This window comes from Mesitornis unicolor, unplaced genomic scaffold (assembly GCF_000695765.1).
Source record: "Mesitornis unicolor isolate BGI_N332 unplaced genomic scaffold, ASM69576v1 Scaffold54683, whole genome shotgun sequence".
Lineage (NCBI taxonomy): Eukaryota > Metazoa > Chordata > Aves > Mesitornithiformes > Mesitornithidae > Mesitornis > Mesitornis unicolor.
Genome location: NW_010177750.1, coordinates 494 through 17,307, shown reverse-complemented (window position 1 = coordinate 17,307; position 16,814 = coordinate 494). Strand labels below are relative to the sequence as shown.

Here is a 16,814-nt window from a genome sequence, read left to right as displayed (position 1 = left end):
GCCGGGCCGGGGCGGGGCGGGCCAGGTGAGAGCAGGGTGTTTTGGGGGGCGGCCAGGGCGGTGGGAGCAGTGCGAGGTCGGGAGGGGGTGCCCCGAAAACCGGAGGCGTCGTGGGGCAGAGGAGCTGTGGGTGGCCCCCGGCCAGCGGGACCGGGGCGAGAGAGTCCCTCAGCCCCTCGTGAAGAACCGTTGAAAGACGCACCCGAAACGTTAAATAATCGTTAATCTCATTACTGTGTGTTTGTCCAGTATGTCTTGGAACCAGGGCGAATGTATAAAGAAAATTGTTTGCGAAATCGGGCAAGAATGTGCCCTCCGGGGACAAACCGTTTCTGAAACCTTAGTGGCATTCATGGTAAGTGCAGATGTTTAGAATGGAGTTTTTAATTATTATTTAATCTGAGTGTTTTTCCACTCACGTTCAAATTCTGCTATGGACTGTAAAATATTAAGATAAATGTGTACTGATAGCATAGATAGGACATTTCAAACCTGGGTGCCCGTAGCTTGGCAGTTCAAAGTGGCTTTAAGGCTTTTGTGAGGTAGAAGCTTAATTTTACATAGGACCAATAGTTCCCCCAAAGTCACTGGCTGACACTGCTCGGTCTGAATGATGTGAAATGAGAACAGGAATCGTTCCTTTGGTCTTAAAAGTCCACAAACTTCAAATGGCAACTCCACGCCAGCCTGCCCAGGCTGGGGTGGCGACAGCCGAGGCTTTCAGGGGTGACCTGAACTTTGAAATATCTCCATTTCTGATTGACTGCATTGAGAAGTTTTAGAGGAGCATTCAGTGATGTTCAGTATAAGGTCCTAAAAACCTGAAAAAGTATTTCATTCCTCTGAAATGCTACCTATGTGAGTATAGGCCCCTGAAAAGGCCACAGGTGCTGAGTCCTGGAAACTATTCAAACTCCAAATAAGAGTTCTCCCTTAGTTTTCTTCTACAGGCAGATAAACCATTTTTTTCTCTCTAAAGTGCAAAAGAGAAATGTTCCCAAGTTTTAATAACATTTCTGCCCACTCATAAATGAATGAAAAGGCATGACGCATAGGTGAATGTTTATTGCGGCAGCTATATTTATTCTTCGACGTTTTTCTCTCCCCTCTATTGTGATTGATTCTTTTGTTTATTTCTCTGTTTAGGCAGGGCCAAGTAATACAAATGCACTGAATATTTGAAGGAGTGGGCTTGGATCCCACTTAAACTAAAAATGAAATGGAATCAATCTCAGCGCTGTTGCTGGTAGACAGCTGTAAGCATCCTAAAAACCATTATACACTTTGGCATCTCCTCCTAGAGCACACAGCACCGCTGCATAATATAGTCTGAATGCGTCTGCAAAGCTGCGTCTGAAGAAAGATGGAGCTAGGTTCTTTCTTTATTGACGGTATAAGAACAGAACCAGCTCTTGATAAACCTTTATATGAATGTAAATGTTTCACAGCAGTACTGTTATTCTGCCATTTTTTCCTTAAAGGTGACACCATGGCTTTTAAAAATACATTTGGCTCAAAAGCAGTACTAATCAATTAAGCATGAAAATTTTAATGAGTAAAAAACTTGTACAAGCGGCTGGCAAGATACCCGGCGTGCTTACCAGTTGCAAATATGCACATATTTCCCTGCATGCAGAACATTATGAATTTTTTTTACAAATGGTAAACATTTATACTGATGCATATAACACCAATGGAGACGTTTATAAACAGCCATGATAAATTTTTATAAAATTTTACTTTTTTTATTTAGAAAAGTATTTTGCCAGGAAACTTTTAAAGGAGCAGTGTTTAAATATTTCTCTGCAAAGTTTGCATCACAAATAGGGGTTTTTTTTCATTTGCATCACAAATAGGGATTTTTTTTCACTTATGTCTGACATTGACACTGGCAACACGTGAAATGAAATAACTTTGTTTCATTATCAAAGATTGAAATGGGCAGAAAAAGAATACTAAAGAGATACCGACTGCATCTGAAATATTTCAGAAAATAAAATGTTATTTGCAAAGAGTATATGTTGCGATGTAAATTAATAGCAGTCTCTTTTGGCAATCTCTAGGTGAAAGCTGTTGTTTTAGATCCAAGAAATGGCTTTAACGTGGATCAAACCCTTTCAAAAAAAGATATGCAAAATCTTATCCAGGTAATTCTAGCATGACGTTGAGAGCCAGTACTTAGCTAAGACTACAGCATTATTTGCTACCTGTTCCTGTAACTAAAATGCCTTTTTATTTTGATATGAACACTTTCAAAATTTTAATGCTACATTATTCTCATGGTTCTGCAGCTGAGGGCTGGACACTATGTGATTCTGTAAATAAATGCCTTGTACTTATAAATGCCTTATCTAGAAAGAAAGGTAGCAAGGGGGCTCTGCTGCTGTTTTGAAACCTGTAGCATGGTCACTGTCGGTTCAGACGTTTCCCCAGTGATGAGAAAGACCTTACTGCTCTGTCTCTCCTCTTAGCTCTGTGTTACCAGACTGCTCGACACCACAAACCCATCCCTGAGCACAATTAAGATGCAAGTTTACTTCGATATGAACTACGCAAACCGAGGTAATTTCAAATATGTTTTCAGAGAAGAAACTGATGCTGAGTTTAGGGTTCAATATCTCTCTGTAGGGCTAATAATGTTTCATGTTAAGTGACTGCTGGCAGTAAAGCACAATAAAAATCCCCGGAGAAATGTACTGTATGGTGTTTCAGTATGGGTATAGTAGGGAAAAAAATGTGCATGAGATTTGAGAGTACACTCATCCTGTCTGAGAGATTTACTGAACGTAATGTATTAGATCACTTGAGAAAAACTACACTTCAGGTGCAGTGGCTAGGTGCTTTCAGCAAGAAAAACTTGCACTGCACCTGTGTATCTGAAAGAGAACAAGTACCCAAAACTGCACTCACCTAACTGAAAGAGAACTTGATGTCTTATCAATATCCCTCATTGAGAGATATGAGCAATCTCAAACAATGAGTTACAGTTTTAACTGAGTATATGTTCGTCTCATCAGTGGTAACTTCATATGGTCTGAGAATGGGAACGTGGCAGAAAAATGAGATGGGGAAACTGCGTCTGCTGTGACAGTAACTTCAAATCTCAATGGGACAGTGAGGGCTGGCTGGGAAACAGAAGACACAGAAAAAGAATAAACCAAAAAAATAAACATTTCTGTGTGGGGAGGTCATGAAAGTGTTTTCTTGTTAGCATAGATTAAAACCAAAAATTAGCAACACTAGGAAGCTGTTCCAAAGTCTTCTGGACTCAATAAGCCCAGTAAGTTCAGTAAGTCCAGTAAGATTCTGAGGTTCTGCAGTATTCAGATTTGGGTATGTAACTTCGAGTGTGTTTGAAATATGTGTGTGTGAGCTAGGTCCTACTGCAGTCAGAGGAGCCCAGCGAGCCAGAGGCTGGCTGCTTAATTTGGCCTGAATAGTTCTCTGGACTCTACTGACTGGTGCTAATCATACTAATGATTAACTCCACTGTTAATTATAACAGTCTAGTACCTTGAACATCTCTTCCACATGCCTGTGCTTCAGAAACCTTAAGCTGATGCTCTGACTGTGGAAAGAATTGCACCCTGTGTATAAGCCAAATTCCAAAGAACGTAGATAGCACTTTGTAACTGTCCTTCTTTCCTAGCTGAATTATTCAGCGAGCAGTACCGTGTTCTGGAGGGAAGGCTGGCTCCTGTGGTCAGAGATATCACAGACAGTCGTCCTCGTCTGCAAGAAGAAATGGAGAATGTGTATCGAAGGATTGTTAGCTATGTGCTGCTGAGCTCTGGCCTGGGATCCTCAACAGATATTGAGGTTGTCAGGGAGGTGGCAGGTCAGTAAATCCCAGCTGTGAAATTAGGCCTTTCTTACTGAAAAATAAATTTCACCTTCTCTTTGCTAATCTTTAGATACAGATGTGGTAAACTGTCATGAATGCTTAGTACCCAAACTGTCACTTCTCAGCCTTGAAGTCTAAATTTGCCATGGATTTCCTACTTTTTGCAGTTGTTCAGGAGAGGGTATTTTTGCTTGTTTAATGATTTTCTTTTCTGTTTCCTCATATTGAGGTTTTTTTTCAACCTTTGTAATGCTTACAGCTGCCCTGCAGAGCGTATTCCCCCAGACAGAGATGATTAATTTCCTCTCGCTAAGCAAGAACAAGAAAGAACAGCAACTGAAAAATCTTGTCATGCTGGTCACAGGAATTCGGTTGTACAACAAGGATCTCGGAAAAGGAGGACGCAGCATTGATGACTGTAAGTAGACAACTGCATGTGGGCTGTCTATTTCCAATTGGTTCCTCCTGGCCTTCAAATAATATCCCATCTCTCTAATTAAACAGCTTTGTCTCGGGGTCTGTAAACCTGAAGGAAAAGTACGTATTTGGTATTGGTTATAGGTTTCCATGTAAGCTACTACTTTTAGTTAAGAGGAAGCCCTATGTGGTTGATGTGGAAGGATTATATGTATTAACTTCATGCGCTAATTGACGTCATGATGACTTGTTCCTTCATCCCTTGCCATTAAGTGAATTAAATATGTAATGTTTGCCTGTAAAAGCAGTTGATTAAAATCTTGAAAGGACACTGTCAATCCAATTACAATTTTCTGTTGAGTATGTGTGATGAGAAGTGATAAACGTTGCTGGAGTGTTATCTGTATTCTCTTGATTTAGAGTAACCTCTTCAGATTCTTAACATTTTCTCAAAAATCTTGTATTTTGAATCTTTCTGCTTCTTTAATAAGCAAAAAACATCAATGGCTACCCTGGAATTTTTCAAAAAGCTGTATTCAAAGTAGGGTGACTTTGTTATTCCTTTAGTTTCTCTTTTCCCCAAAAGCCACATTATTTCTGGTAAGTTTGCAATTAACAATAAAATTAATGACTGCTCAGTGGAAATGCTTTTATGAATATGCATGTAGTGTTGTAGGTCAATGTGGAGTCTTCTTTCCAAGAAAGGTCTGCAGCCCAATTTTAGGGGAAACCTTTTGTTTAAGAAGACCAAAGTTTCTGGAATAAAGGCTGCAGCACTACCTGTCCTGTAAAGAAAATTGTACATTATTGGAAAGCAAAGCACTTGCTTCACTACATGGAATTTTAAGTAAAGCAGTTACAAGTAAGGAAACAAATACCCCTACCACATCAGAGAAAGAAGTAAGCACATTTCTAGATTTTGGTGATTTTTTTTTTCTCACATGCAAGGCATTGCTAGTTTTCTGTTTTTATAATATACGGTTTCCCACAAATGTCACCTTTCTATGTCGTGGCTGGCTCTATTCTAGGTTCACTGGGCCTGGGTCACAGCGTGAGGAATCATTCAACTGTTGTGGTTATATAAAAAGTATGATTTACAGCATGCTGTGGTCTTTGTCGCTATATCTGTGGGTTTTGTAATCGATTAAAATAGATATATGACTGTTAACCCTGTTACATTTGTTAACTTACTACAGTATGGACTTCTACCTGTTTATGTATCACTTTCGAATACATGGAAAAAACACTGGAGAGAAAATGAATGTCTTTATGCTTAAGGCCAGTAGTTAGACCACTAAAACCTTAATTTAAGTGTCAGCAGTCACCTTGCTGGGGTAGGGCTTCTCCCTGGCTTTTTACCCTCCTTCCAAAAAGGTAAGTCAGCCAAATGCTGAGCTTTCTCTACCTGTGGTTAGACCTGTGCAAATTTACTTCCCATTCTAGCTTTGTTACATCGAGCCTTTCTGTGCTCACAGGGTTTTGAGCAGTCATACCTCAAGCCTAATGACTGCTGCTTTCCGATGCTGCCTGCTTTAGATGTTCAAGGCACACAACAAAGGGCTGTGTTGTGAACTTAGAGAAAGTCGCCGGGCCTTCTTATCCTATTTCCTTGCATAGATGTCTGCTTAAAAACAAATATCAAAACATTCAGTGTAATTGTTGTTTGCTGTCACTAATGAAATTTAAAGAAAAAACTATTATTTATAGTATACTTTGTGTCAACCACAATATGTTTTATTGACCTGTGCCATTTGGGGGAATTTGTGGGTTTTTTAAGCACTAATGCTGAATTTTAGTAACTGCATAGTCATATTTTTTGTGTAGTATTTGTCTTCTGTTTTAATATTAGTCTTTGAGCCATTCTTCGAGCACTGTTAGAACTCAGAGTGCCCAAGAAATGGGAGGCCCTGTTATTGTCATTAGTATTTTACAAATGAGGAAACTGAGAACTGACAACTGTGCAGATTGCCTGAAGTCTCTCAGGAAACCCCTGTCAGTGGTAGCAACTGAACTGCATCTGCTATAAAGCAAGTTTTCTCACAGTCCTTGATTCAGTGATGTTATTTCCACACCTGTAATTCTGACTCTTTGGAAACACTTGACTAGTAAGATACAGTGGTTGAATCTAGTACACAAGCATTTGAAAATGCATGAATATTAGGACAAAATTTAGAAAGAAACATTTTATTGGAAGACTTCTTTGCTCAAATACTGCACTTGAACCATTTGCTAATGATTTAAACCATTCTTTTTACATGTATCTCATATTTATTCTATCCGAATAGTGCCAGCCATTCTGAATGAAGCCATTCCATCAGCTACCCGGACTCTCGATGAAGCTCTTAATACTTGCCATGTGCTAGCCCACAAGTACACAGCGCTGCTGGAATGCATGCAGGAAGACCTGCACAGATCCACGCAGCTTAGTTCTTTTAAATTAAGAGAAGCACTGTTCAATGTGAGACAATCTGAGGCCTTCCTTTGCATCCTTCTGGTGAGATACCATCATGTTATATCCTGTGGGTTTTTATTGCAGATGGAATGTATTCAAGTTACCTCCTTGTACAGGACAGAAACATAAGAAAAAATTACTCAGAAATAAATGACACAGTTTTTTTCTCTATATATGAGAACCTACATCACCTGTCATAGTGAACTTTGTACCTAACCAGCTGGGTTTGGCTACGGTCAGGTAAAAGACAAAATGGATTAATAGCTTCCTGCAGTGTGACTGTGCTTACATTTAATTTCTGGAGGTTTCCTTTTTTTTGTTTAATTTCATTAACAAAGGACTTACTTAAAAAGTAGGGCTTTTTTCTTGTTTGCATACTGATACTCGCTCTGCCCCAAAAGGCATGAGAGAAAATTTCTCCTTGTTCAATCCATAAATCATCTCAATTTGAGTCTGCAGACATCCCCAACACATGTGGAGTCATCAGAAGTCTTTGAAGAATACCACTGAAATTCTTGAAACTTGTTTTGTTTATGACAACCTTTTCGTTTGTCTTCTGAGAAACTTCAGGGCTTATATAATATTTATTATCCCTGTGTATCATAAAGCTTGGAAAAATATTTATTTTTTGTTTCATTTCTCTTCATTGTAAAAATGAGGAGGTTTTCTATAAAAGTTACTAATATGTGTTTGAGAGAGGCGCCTGGTTTTATACCTGAACACTAAAGGAAAAATGTATTGGGTGGAAAGTTCAGGTGTATTTTGTTCCTTAAAACAGGTGTCTGAAAATAGTTAAATGTAGAGATCCAAGTGAGTACTTCTTACTAAATACTTGGGGTTTTGACTGTCATACTTCTTACCTGAAGTAAATTCTCTTTCCAGTCTGATACAATTACAAGTGCTGAAGAAGTTGGAAAGATGAATGTGCAGTTTGCAGCAACAATGGAGCGGTTGAAAAACACAGTGCAGAATAGAGTTTCCATAGATACCAGAGAAGTTTTTGTAAGTATTTTGAATGGAAAACCTATTTCTTCTTAATTATAAAAAATTACTAAAGTATCACAAAATACTTTGCCAGTGTATTTTTGCATAGTTTGTGTTAAGAAAAAGGCTGCATTATTTTCTTTCTATTGGAACAGCATCTGTGATTTTTGAAGGGGCAACTAAACTAAAAGAACTGTTCTCAAGGTAAAAGAAAAGCAAGGTTAAAAAAAAGGAGAGAAGGAATTAAATTGTATTTCACTGTAAGTGTCTTGAGTCATTTGTCAATGTTTGTAGATAGTGATATTTTCCTGTTTTGTGTAAATGCTCTCTCCTGTTCCTTGCAGAAATAGTAAGAACATAATGATGACAAATAGCAGCACATCAGGGTGTGATTCCTTGAAAGTCCCTTCAGATAAGCAACTCCTGTAATTACAGCATGACTCCTTGATACCATTTCTCTAAAGAAATCAGGTTTTTGTGATGGGGATTTCAGCCTCTTTGCCCCTCCCAATAGCTTCTGAATCTGTTAGCCAGTTTCAGTCTAATTTGTCAGTCTGGACATCTCAAAATACATTATTTTCTGCAAGTTTTGTATAAACAAGCAACTAGAGACACAGAGTCCTCCAAAGACCAAGTCTGAAACGGAAATGCCAGTTACCTGCTGGTTTGTGTGCTGTGTGGTCAGGGAGCAGCCACAGTGAGTGTCTGGTACAGTTTCACCATTACTTGGGAGCTCTTGGTCCAAGAGGGAGGTCTTGGAGCAAGAGGGAATGAGCGATGCGATCTGCAGGTATTGTGAAGGAGGGTGCTTGATGACCCTCTGAAAACCTGGGATTATTTTGATGGCATGGTGTAAAGGAAACAGGAGAGAAATATGTCAAAAGCCAGCTTAATTTAATTTGCTTTTCATGGAAGAGCTCATTATTTTGTGTGATACATCTATTATTTCAGTTCCTTGTGGTTAGCTGCTAAACTAGCATGCAGTTCGTGCATGTGTTAGGTTGTCTCTCATCCTTCTAATTAGAAAGCAAAATAAAGACTACTGTGGAGAGGGAGGAAGGAAGTTCATGCCCCCACCACCTACTCAGAGTATTTTTCACACTTTCTGTAAGGGCATCTGAGCTGAAAACTCATGGGAATGGCACTTTCACCAATCTCAGGTGTCATCTGATCCTTTGCTTTATGTGTGCTTGTGTTCTCATTTGGAGAACTTTTCCTACTCTCTTCCAGCTGCTCAAAGCAATTTTTTTCTTCTTTGTGAGGCTTAAGTGACTGATCTACACATTACCCTTTTCTCTAGAAGCTGTCTGCTGTGGTCTGCTTCCTTCCTACATTTTCTGCTCTCTTCAGGTTGGTTAGTTGATTTTTCTTCTCTGCTGAAGACAAAATATGTAATGTCTTTTGACTTCAGGTCTTTTGCAGGTAGAGATGTCCCTGTTACAGCACCATTTAAATCGATTTTGGTTTTGGCTAGTTGCTGAGAAGGTGGTTCCTGCAGGAATAAAGAGGAGCAGGACATCCTGCCATTTTAAAACTGCAGGATAAGGCCTATATATGTCGTAAACATTTGGTTTAGGAACCATTATAGATTTCATTAATATTCTTTGTCTATTCTAATAAGAATGATTTTGAACATGCTACCTTTCCTTTAGTTTCTTCCATTTTTGTAACCGTAACGTTTGCACAGTGTTAGTAGTGCAGATGAATTCCAGAGCTGGCTCTGTTGGCTGTTCTTAGAATAATATTGCTAACATGCATAAAATATAACATTGCTAGTGTACATTTCAGATCTGTTGGATCTCTTCCCATAAACACTCTGTGTGATTAGATGCAACAGGGCGTATTTTACGTCACTGGCACTGAAATCAGCATCTTTTCTCAAAACTCATAGGCTGCTTCTGTATGTGTGTGCACCGGCATGTCAGCATCACTGCTGGGAACGGCAGCTCCCAGTTGTGTCCTGAACCCTGTACGGTTCTGAAGGGGCTTGCACCCCATTAATTTGACACACGTGGAGGCTGCGGTACCAAGTCACCCTGGAAGCAGGGCAGACAAAATAACAAAGCCTGATAGTTTGTACATGCAGCTGTTGTTTTACTTCAGTTAGTAGTCAACCAGGTGCATTTCTTCTGGTCCTTATTCCTGTGCACCTTATTTTCAGTTATAAAACTGTATTGCCAGTGAGTTCAATTCCAAGCATGGTCTCAGAGTAACATATTTGGGAAAGGCTTTGGAATAAAAGGTAGAAAGGTCACATTTTGGCCTATAGGCATACGTGCTGGACATATGTGCTTTGGGCATATGTGATGGGAGCTCTTCTTACAGATCCCAGGAGTTTCCCTGGAATTTCTGGGTGCTGAAGGCCTTGGAGATCAGCCCCGCTTTGTTCATAGCAGGGACTGTTGTGCACGGCGCTTGGGTTATGCTGCAGACACAAACCAGTTCTGGATTTCAGATAATTTTCTTGTTTTCTAGCCTCTCTTTGTTGCACTTTCCAACCTCTGGAACGGCTTCCAGGATGAGATGCTACTGCTAAGCTTCCTCAGAAATATGATGAACAATCTGCAGTGGTTCTCGGAAATCCATTCACAGCTCTTTCCTGAGGAAGTGCTAACATCTCTTTTGGAAGGAGTGACTGTGAAAAGTGATGAGGAAAGGATAAGAGAAACCATGGGTACTGAAGTTATTACTTTTTTGTTTTCCTTAATTTTCCAAGATTTTGTGGTTTGAATTTTATTTACAGAAGGAGCTACACATTGATCATCAGAATTTGCACAGGAAATTAAAATGAGTCTTGTAGTGTATGGATTTATTTTTCATATAGTGTAGTCCGGGCTTTTATTTTTATATATCAAATTAAAATATAGCTACTAGATACAAACATACTTTATCAAAATGGCAGAATGATCAGAGAATAATATTTCTACTTTTTTGTTAACATTTCTTAAGTTTGTTTATATTTTTTAAATCCTTTCAGAACTTCTGAAATGGAGGAGGGAATACAAAAGCTAATTTAACAGGGCTTAGGTTACCAGAAGTATTTGTTGTAAGATGGTATCCCCAGCAACCAAGTTATACTCCAGGGGATTTGTAATGCATGAATGGGTGAAAACAAAATAGAAGAATAAGATATTACTTTCCTGTTGTCCCCTGTTTCCAGAGAAAACCAATGCTACTGAAGAAGGCTCATGCAGGACTGATTTTTCAGTAGGATCTCTCTTAAGGCAGGCCTAAAGTTTGTTTTTTGGGATCTTGGCACCGTAGGTCATCCTGTGAACATTATTATATTTTTATTATTATATTTTATTTTTTATTACAATCCTGTAACATTATTATATTTTAAACATCTGATGCTTTGTTCCTGATATCCTTCTTTTGTTAAACCTTTTCTTAGGAACCAGAGTGAATGTTTCTGATTTCAAGAACCAAGAATGGCTTTTTCCAGAGACTACTGAAAATTTTGATCAGTTGCTAATCCAGTACCATGGTTTCTGTGCTCATGCAATTGGGGTGAAAGGCCTCATCCTCCCAGGTATGCTTTGTAGTTAGGCCTTTTCGAGACTTTACATGTACACAAGTACTACATAAAACGTAAAGACATGTTCTGAAGACATTCTCTTATGTCAAAGCTGGAGTACTCCATTTTCATGTTTGCAGTTTTCACCCAAGATAACTTCTCTACCTTGTTAAAGTATTTTTTCTTTTAAAAATACACAAACTGCCTTAAATAGAAGGTAAGAGGGCTTCAAGAGAAAGTAGGCACGAGCAAGCAGCGGCAGAAACAAGACAGAAGGGATAAATGTTTCCTCCTGCTATATGAGCATTTCTAGGACCTCCACTGCAGCTGAATGCTGGTTTGTTTACTGTTGTTAATGTGTTTTAGTACAGGCACAGGACAGTGCTCATTCCTTCTATTTCATCTATCCGTGTGTTGCAAACGCACTCATTCATGCCTATATCGCATGTATTTTTAATATTAGTCATTACAAAGTACTAAAAATGTTCTCTGAAAAGAATGCAAAAGTGCACTTGGTTAAGTCAGCTACTCATAGGAATTGTTTTTATTTCTTCTAGGGTCATTTGTCTTGAAAGCAAGCCTTATTTCAGCTACCCCATCAGTTCATGTCTTCTGTCTCCCTGTCCTTTATAGAACCTATCCACACACAATTTTTTTTTAAACCTACAGGAAGTTGGGAGGAAAATATTACCATTACTTGGCAGTATTAAAAAGTAGATATTTTAATGGCAGTGTAAATTACTTATACTTCTTTAGTACTGAGACTAAATAAGTCTTGATAATAGTTGAGAACAACTGTCCTGGGTTGGACTGAAGGTCTCTCTAGGCCTGTATCCAATTTCTGCACATGGACAGTCATGAACGCTTCAAGATTATGAGAAATCAAGTAGGAATGATCCTTCCTTAATTACGTCCTTCCCTGTTCTAGCAGTCAGTGGTTATGGGATTTCCTCAGATAAATGTTGAGTCTGTCACCTTCTGTTGAATAATCCTTGATAGAGGTTTTTCATTTATCTAATTGCTTTCTGAATCTATTTACAGTTTGCCATGGGATATTCTTATTGTCAAGAGTCTCACAATTGTAGTTATATATACTATGAAAAGGTACCTCTTTCTGAGATTGTTTTAAGCTCTAGCTTGGTAATTTCATCAGAGACCTGACAGCCTTTCTATTAGGAAAATTAGCAAATGGTAATTTTATTTTGCATACAATTTGTGGTTTTATAACTCTGTATCATATGATACCTTTTCAATTCCTTCTTTTTAATGCTGAAGAGGCCTCTTTCTTTAACCCTTCTTCTGTAAAAGGTATTTCAAGCCTCTGATCACTACCAGCTCCCTTTGTTTTACTTATTCTGTTGTGTTGGAAGAAAGTGTAATGTTACAAATGTAGCATATAGGTTGTTATAATGTTGGTTTTCTTCTCCCCCTCCGTTTGCATCCTGATAATTCCTGACATTCTTTTTGCTTTTCTGATTGCCACAGAGTAGTGCATTTAGTATTTTCAGGGCACTGTCTTATGTTGATTCTAGGTCTCTCCTGGGCAATGACAGCTGAAGCAGAGCCTACCATTGTCCTTGAGCTCAACTTGTGTTTTCCTATATAAGTGATTTGGCCTTTATTGACATTTCATTTTCTCTGCTAATTTATTGTCCACCTTCTCAGCAGCTTCATCTGCTTCTTCAGTTAATTTCAGTGTTATGCCCTTTGGTATAAATAGACTGCTGATCTGCAGTCAAATATTTGCTGGAGATTACAGGGGAAACATTTGTGGGTATGGGCTGTTCTCTTACACCTTTGCTATAGGTCTTTTAACTGTTGTTTTTCTGACAGGAATGCACTAAGACATGCTGGATGTGAACTGATCAAAAGCAGTTATACCAACCTAACGAAGCAGACCTTTCTATATTTTGAAAAAGCTTACTTTCAGGGTTTTATTCTGATCTCAGAAAAAAAAGGAAGTGAAACTGACTTGAGGGAAGCACAGAATCTTGATTACAAATGTCTTCTGTAGTGGGTATTGTACTGTTTGCTATTTTTGTGGGTTTTGCTTTGGTTTCTTTTAGGAAATCCTGCTATTGGAATTTTGAAGCACAAGGAGAGATGTTATGTCTTCAGTTCCAAGGAAGCTGCATACATCTTTGCTCAAGATCCAGATAAGTTCATTCAGTTGAATGTAGAAAAAGCAAAAGAACATACAGAGCTAATTCTTCTGCTCGAGCTTCATCATCAGCTTGAATACCTTGATCCGTACAGACAGGTACGCACTGCCCATGCCTCTTGCTGACCAGCTCTCGGGTCGCTGGTTGAGCTGTCCTTTCTAGAACATAAAACAGATGATACCCATCTTTAGGAAAGCAGTATAATTGTCTGCCTATCACACAGAATGTCTGAAGGTCCATCTTTTCCAGGTGTTCAGGGTGTTGATAAGAAACATTTTCCCTTAATGTTGTTCCCACCTTATCTCTTCACAGGAAATACACAGAACCAAAGGATTGTGGCAGTGATAAAAGCTATTCGTCCTTAGCCTAGGAAAATCTTGTGTCTGATGTTTCTCTTCCTCTTTTTTGCAAAAGTAGCTTAAAGGGACAGTAAATAAATGCAACAGAAGATAAGCCAGATACTGTATTAACTGGAGCTTTAGCTTAGCAGTTCATCAGTATTTGCTGGATGAGGGTGTAGTGATATCTGGGGACAGGAATTGCGGAATACATTACAAAATGAAAGGGGACTCATTAATAATGAATGTACCAGGGCTGCTATGTGATATCCAAAGATGTGATTTGGATTCAGAGACATTGAGTGTGATCCACTGTGAATTCTAGCAATGGCAATGATGTAGTCTTGAACTGGCCCTTGGTGGGAAGGATATAGTTTATATCCTGACCCTGGCAGAGATGTAAGCACTTCTCCTAGTTATGATTTGTGCTTTTTAGTCCATTCATAAAGACAAACTGTGGTGCCTGCATCATAAAATCCTGGCAGTGGTGGTGGTGGGACCCCTTTTTACCAAAATCCAGTGATTAAGCATTCACACAAGATGTGGGAGTCTGAAATTCAGCTGTGGCCTCTGCCTAAAGGGTTTTCTGACAGAAATTAAATCCATCAAATACTTAATGGTTTCTTCTTTTTAGCAGGGGGAACAATAATACTGTTGAATGTAAAAATCTTTATCCACTTGTGGTTTGCAAGTTTGCAGGTTTCCATTTGCTGTTAAGAAGTAGCATATTCATATGCTGTTTCTCTTAGATGTCTGTGTTTTTTTCATCCATGCCTTGCTTGGTTTTGGGTTCAACAGTTTTGTTTTGTTGTTTTTTTTTTTCATCCAGTCCAGAAATGCAGACAAATATTTGAAGAAACTAACCCCAAAATGTGACAGTAGTACTCAAACTGATACTCATATCTTGCCTCCAACTATTGTGACATCCTACGAATGGAATGAATGGGAACTGAGAAGAAAAGCTATAAAATTGGTTTGTATTGATATTACCAGATTTTAACTGCTGGATAACAAAGTTCAGAATACATTATTGTAAATTTTTGTTCCTTGAAACATAAATCCAACCTTATTCAGTGACTCACACTTCGTTACAACTGGCTCAATATCTTTTCCAAGTATTTGGTCTCCTTATTTCTAGACTTCCTTATTCTCCCACTGTTTCCATATTTTCCTCTCTTTTTTTGAGCAGTGCTTCCACTGCTAGGTCTACTCATTCCAAATTTTTCAGTTGCCTTCTTGAAGTAGTAAGAGTTTTTTGATCAGCATTGAATTTTAAAGCTGTTTCTCTTCACTCAAATAAATTCAGCAGGTTGAAGACTATATACTTTGTAAAAATAAAAGGAATAGACGAAAGCAGTAAGAGGCTGGCTTAAAATTGTGTGGGCCACATACAGTGCTGCTCACACATCCTCTCAGTTCAGGAGTGACCAAATCACAGCTGCAGCCTTGTACTGACAGTGGGGTGGGGTGGGCCATGTTCCAGGTTTGTGGAGCCCATAGATGTAAAATATATGAACACACCTAAGAAGACAATAGCGCTAAAACGTTCAAACAAAAATTTGCTTCATCTTTTTGTGTCTTTAGGCCAATTTGCGCCGCAAATTAACTCATGCCGTGCAGACGGACCTCAGCCATATGAGAAGACAGAACTCCACCCAAGTGTACTTGCCAAAAGATGTTAGCACCCAGACTAAGCGTGACAACTCGAGCAATGTACCCAGACCGCAGATTTTCCTGCAAGGTCTCCGAGGAGGATCATCTCCTACTACTCATATGGTCCAAGTAGACTTAACAAGACCAGTAGATGAAGCCTAAGTGAAAATGAAAAACCTCAAGATATATATTGCATGTCTATAGAAAAAGCCCTTCATATATCTGAATAAAGATATAGAAGACTTTACTGTGTCTGTTGATTCCAGGAGCAGTTGATTTATCTCATTTATCTTACCTGCTGGGGCTGCTGACTGGCATTAAGTGACAGAAAGGATAGGCCTGAAGCACCCAGATTTTAAACAGCAATTTAGAATCCAGATGTTCCCAAAGACAGTAACTTAAACTAACATTTAAATGTGTAGTGTGTGTTCTGGGATTTTCTTGAGGCTTTAACAGTGTTTGCTTGCTGAAACACTGTCATTGAGAGCCATGTCTTTGGTACATGGAAAGTATAATGTAAGACAAGGAGCTTTTATGAGATATGGGACCAATGCTGCAGCTCCTACAGAGGCATAATTCCCACTGGAGTGAAATAAAACTGATCCCAAGAGAGTCACCCGGCTGTCGCAGCTCCACTCTTGGAGCATGATTGCTATGATGGTAAAACAAGCAAAATTAAACCAGTCTGGGTCCTTAGGCCTGTTCTGTTTGTGCTGCCGTTAACCCAAGCGTCTTGGTGGTGTGACAGGTGTTAGAGTGTCACCGAGGCAGGGAGGTGGAGAGGAGGGAACCCCTCTCAGGTGGTTCTTGAAGCCTTTTTGGTCTCTGGTAATGTCTGTATTCATTGGCCAAACAGTGCACATTGGAAACCACAGGAACTTGACTTCAGGGCTCCTATTCAAAAGCTCCATTCCTCTCACGTTTGAAAAACTAAAGCAACACAGAAAAAGGTTTTTAAGCTTTATTTCATTGTGATGGGGAAATAAGTGGCAGGCCTGATTAACACAACCACAGCTAGCATTTCTGTTTGTGAAAACCTGAATTGTTTGAGCTTTCAGATGAAACATCTCAAACGAAAGCAGGAGGTACTGAAAACCAGGTACTTTTCACAATAACAAAGAGCTTCCCATGTTACTATCTGCAAAATGTCCAGGTGTGCAACTGGGCTTGCATAGGGTGTGCTAAGGTTCCCAAATCTCTTTTTCGGTCACGTGTGGCGTGGTTTCCTGGGTCGTCATTACACAAACTTGTGATGATGAAACTCAAAGATTCAAGCAGCTGGGTGATTTTTCTGTGGCATCTCCTTTTTGTTTAATTGTCTCCAAGGTATCTGACTTCACATTGTAACGCCACACAGCTGGGACAAACCCACAAGGCATTATTAAAAACAAAGAGCGGGAGGGGAGCACAGAAAAAACTCGGCTAAATGGTTTTCCACTAGGTTTTC

The 16,814-nt window shown here is 39.2% G+C and overlaps 1 protein-coding gene across 1 annotated transcript; it reads left to right on the top strand.

The window, feature by feature from the left end:
• The first annotated feature begins 250 nt into the window (after positions 1 to 250).
• Positions 251 to 15,529, top strand: LOC104533635 (chromosome unknown open reading frame, human C6orf165). Its single transcript, XM_010182181.1, has 12 exons — positions 251 to 355; positions 2,064 to 2,147; positions 2,472 to 2,562; positions 3,650 to 3,838; positions 4,104 to 4,262; positions 6,547 to 6,755; positions 7,596 to 7,715; positions 10,173 to 10,371; positions 11,092 to 11,229; positions 13,281 to 13,474; positions 14,544 to 14,687; positions 15,299 to 15,529. Exons 1-12 carry the CDS (start codon positions 251 to 253, stop codon positions 15,527 to 15,529), a joined length of 1,863 nt encoding a protein of 620 aa, XP_010180483.1.
• Positions 15,530 to 16,814: the final 1,285 nt, after the last annotated feature.

Bases quoted from the DNA above. Each gene is read 5' to 3' on its own strand.
- LOC104533635 (XM_010182181.1), top strand. From the start codon at position 251: ATGTCTTGGAACCAGGGCGAATGTATAAAGAAAATTGTTTGCGAAATC. The intron at 356-2,063 runs GTAAGTGCAGAT...GGCAATCTCTAG, and splicing joins AAACCTTAGTGGCATTCATG to GTGAAAGCTGTTGTTTTAGA. The intron at 7,716-10,172 runs GTAAGTATTTTG...CTTGTTTTCTAG, and splicing joins TAGATACCAGAGAAGTTTTT to CCTCTCTTTGTTGCACTTTC.